This window comes from Leuciscus leuciscus (assembly GCF_965113295.1).
Source record: "Leuciscus leuciscus genome assembly, chromosome: 25".
Lineage (NCBI taxonomy): Eukaryota > Metazoa > Chordata > Actinopteri > Cypriniformes > Leuciscidae > Leuciscus > Leuciscus leuciscus.
In genome coordinates, this window is record NC_138724.1 from 30208845 (window position 1) to 30211344 (window position 2500).

The window sequence follows — 2500 nt, forward strand, 5'->3', positions numbered from 1 at the left end:
TAATGTAGACGTAATGCAATTTGAATGTATATATTACACATATATACAATTCAAACAGCATTGCATTTACATTTTAAATAATATACAATTATTTTTCACATTATGGTAATGAGATTTTTTTATTGCATTATTGGGGTAACATGCTCAATTTTTAAGTAAATAATCTTGATGATGCTAAAATTAGACCTGATCTTTTCCCCTAAAAAAATAAAATAATAATTTATATATATATATATATTTATTTATTTATTTTATTTTTTTGAGGGATGAGGGTAATAAATGGTTAGCTCGTGAGATTCACACACGCATTAATTGTAGTAAAGTAGCACTTGTTGATTGCGAACCGGTTCTCATTGTGTCCAGCTGTGCGGCGACGGCCAACAATAAACTAAAGAAATATAGTCCACATTGATAGACTGAGGCACAGATACTTCTCCAGGACGGCTCTCAAAGGCCGCCTCAATGGACACGCTGAAAAAAGATATTACTATTTACTGCCGCTGGCTCTGTTTGGTGTGCAAGTTAAACTTTGGCCGGGAGTCCATTGTCTCCAATGTCTATCATTTAATGGGAACTTTGACATAATGAATGAAGGGGTTCCACCTTCTGTCCAACAGAAAGAGCCCACTCTTATCAGCTCGGCCAATCACAGGCCCCCGTGGAGAGGGCGCTTTGTTTTCTTTGTGTTTTTTAATGAAGTTAACTCACACACACATTGGGAGAAACTCAAGACTACTTCAGAATGATCTCCTGAGACCCGAAGACATGGCTGGATTTCCTCCGAGGCATCCCGGATTTGGGAATTCTGGGAAGTGTTTTCTGATTGACAACCTGTTGCGAAGCAGCTCGTCACCTGAGGCTGGGGTGTGTGTTCCCGCGCGGAAGTGTGTGTCGTCAGGGGACCAGATTCCACCAGGTAAGAGCAACACCTGCAACACTGAACACAAGAAGAAGATATTTAACATCTCAACGCTCGACTCTAAAGATCCGTGCAGGAAAGTTTCGTATTCATTTTCCCGTATTCGTCATTCGGTGGCTCTGATTTGTCGAAACGCCTCTCGAAATGCTTGACACAACGTGAGGTCGTATTTATTTTTTTAACGTGCACAAATTTCGGAATCAAGGACCTTCATTCTTCACGAGTAGATTTGCTTTCTCATAACGTGACAGAAACTTCCACTAGATTAAAGGTTTGTTCACTTCAAATACCTCTACATTTACCCAACAGTGTTTAAAGTTAGAAAACAAACCAACAAAGTCACATTTTTCACTTGTAAACTGAAGAAGAATCACTCATTTCTGCACATCATTTGTACATTAATATCAAGATCTTAGGCTGGTAAAAGAAAGGGTTTGATCCCGTAACTGATCACTTTTTATGTTTTTCAATTGTTTTTGGCATTTTGCTTTTCACTTAAATATTTCTTCTTCATTTTGTCATAACTTCTCTTTTTTAATATATATATATATATAAAAATGTACATAAGAGAACATATTTATATATGAGTGTGAATTTTATATATTATACAATATGTGTGTGTGAGTTATACACACACACACACATATATAATTTTATATATAATATAAATATACATCAGAGAACATATTTATTTATAAAATATTTGTTTTTTCTTTTGTTACAAGTTTTCTTTTACATATATGATATTTAAATATAAAGGGAAATATGTATATATATTATTTATATATAAAATAGTCTTTATTTTATGTCATATCCTTTTCTTTTATATATATATATATATATATACACACAATATTTATATAGTGTTATATAGTTGTATATTTACAGTTCTGAACAGTGGCAAACTATTTTTTTTAAATATTCCATGTATACTTAAATATAACAACATATTTTAATAATATTTGAAAGAAATTATATAGATAAATAATATAATATAAATAATAGTATACCAGATTTAGATTTTTATTTATTTAAAGTAGTTTAAAATGAAGTGTACAATATTGTCAATTAGACATTTAGAATATTCCGGTTAACTTTATTAATACATTATTATTGTTGAGATGTACATTCAAAGTAATTCATTTGAACAATGCACAAACTTAATTATTTACACTTTCTCTCACTATTTACGCTACTTTTCAAAATCAAATCACTTAAACACATCATACCGATCATATACCCATTATTTATTAGCCATTTTCACATGATAGAATAATAGTAAAGTTATCAAAGTTATGGGAATGATCCTGTCTTCATGAGATCCATCATGTAAAGCTGTTTATCCTTCACTATCTGCTCCGACTCACGCATTAAAATAAATGTATAGATCTACAAAACTAATTTCAAGCATTTTAAAAGATCATGGAAAGCATAAAATCAGTGAAATGTGTCCGAGTGTGTGTGGTGTGTGTTTCCCACTGAAGCTCATGTAGAGCTGGGACTCACAGCTGATGTGAAACCAGTCTCACTCATCCGTCGTTCTCTCGCTCAGTTATAGTGTCTGGAGTCGCTCTTCCCTGC

The 2500-nt window shown here is 32.8% G+C and overlaps 1 protein-coding gene and 1 long non-coding RNA gene across 2 annotated transcripts in view; one reads left to right on the forward strand and one right to left on the reverse strand.

Annotated features, from left to right (window-relative positions):
* Nucleotides 1-2500, reverse strand: part of LOC309491319 — a 7262-nt gene that overhangs the window by 4704 nt on the left and 58 nt on the right. Inside the window, exons 1-2 of the long non-coding RNA XR_014203024.1 lie at nt 2426-2500; nt 854-937 (exon numbers count right to left, since the gene is read on the reverse strand). The exon at nt 2426-2500 is cut by the window's right edge and continues 58 nt beyond it. This is a non-coding gene — a long non-coding RNA (uncharacterized lncRNA). The remainder of the gene's footprint in view (nt 1-853; nt 938-2425) is intronic.
* dbx2 (developing brain homeobox 2) overlaps nt 385-2500 on the forward strand; it is an 8901-nt gene continuing 6785 nt past the window's right edge. The window contains exons 1-2 of the mRNA XM_082160759.1: nt 385-916; nt 2472-2500. The exon at nt 2472-2500 is cut by the window's right edge and continues 43 nt beyond it. Of these exons, the coding sequence (XP_082016885.1) occupies nt 589-916; nt 2472-2500 (357 nt within the window). The 5' untranslated portion in view covers nt 385-588. The remainder of the gene's footprint in view (nt 917-2471) is intronic.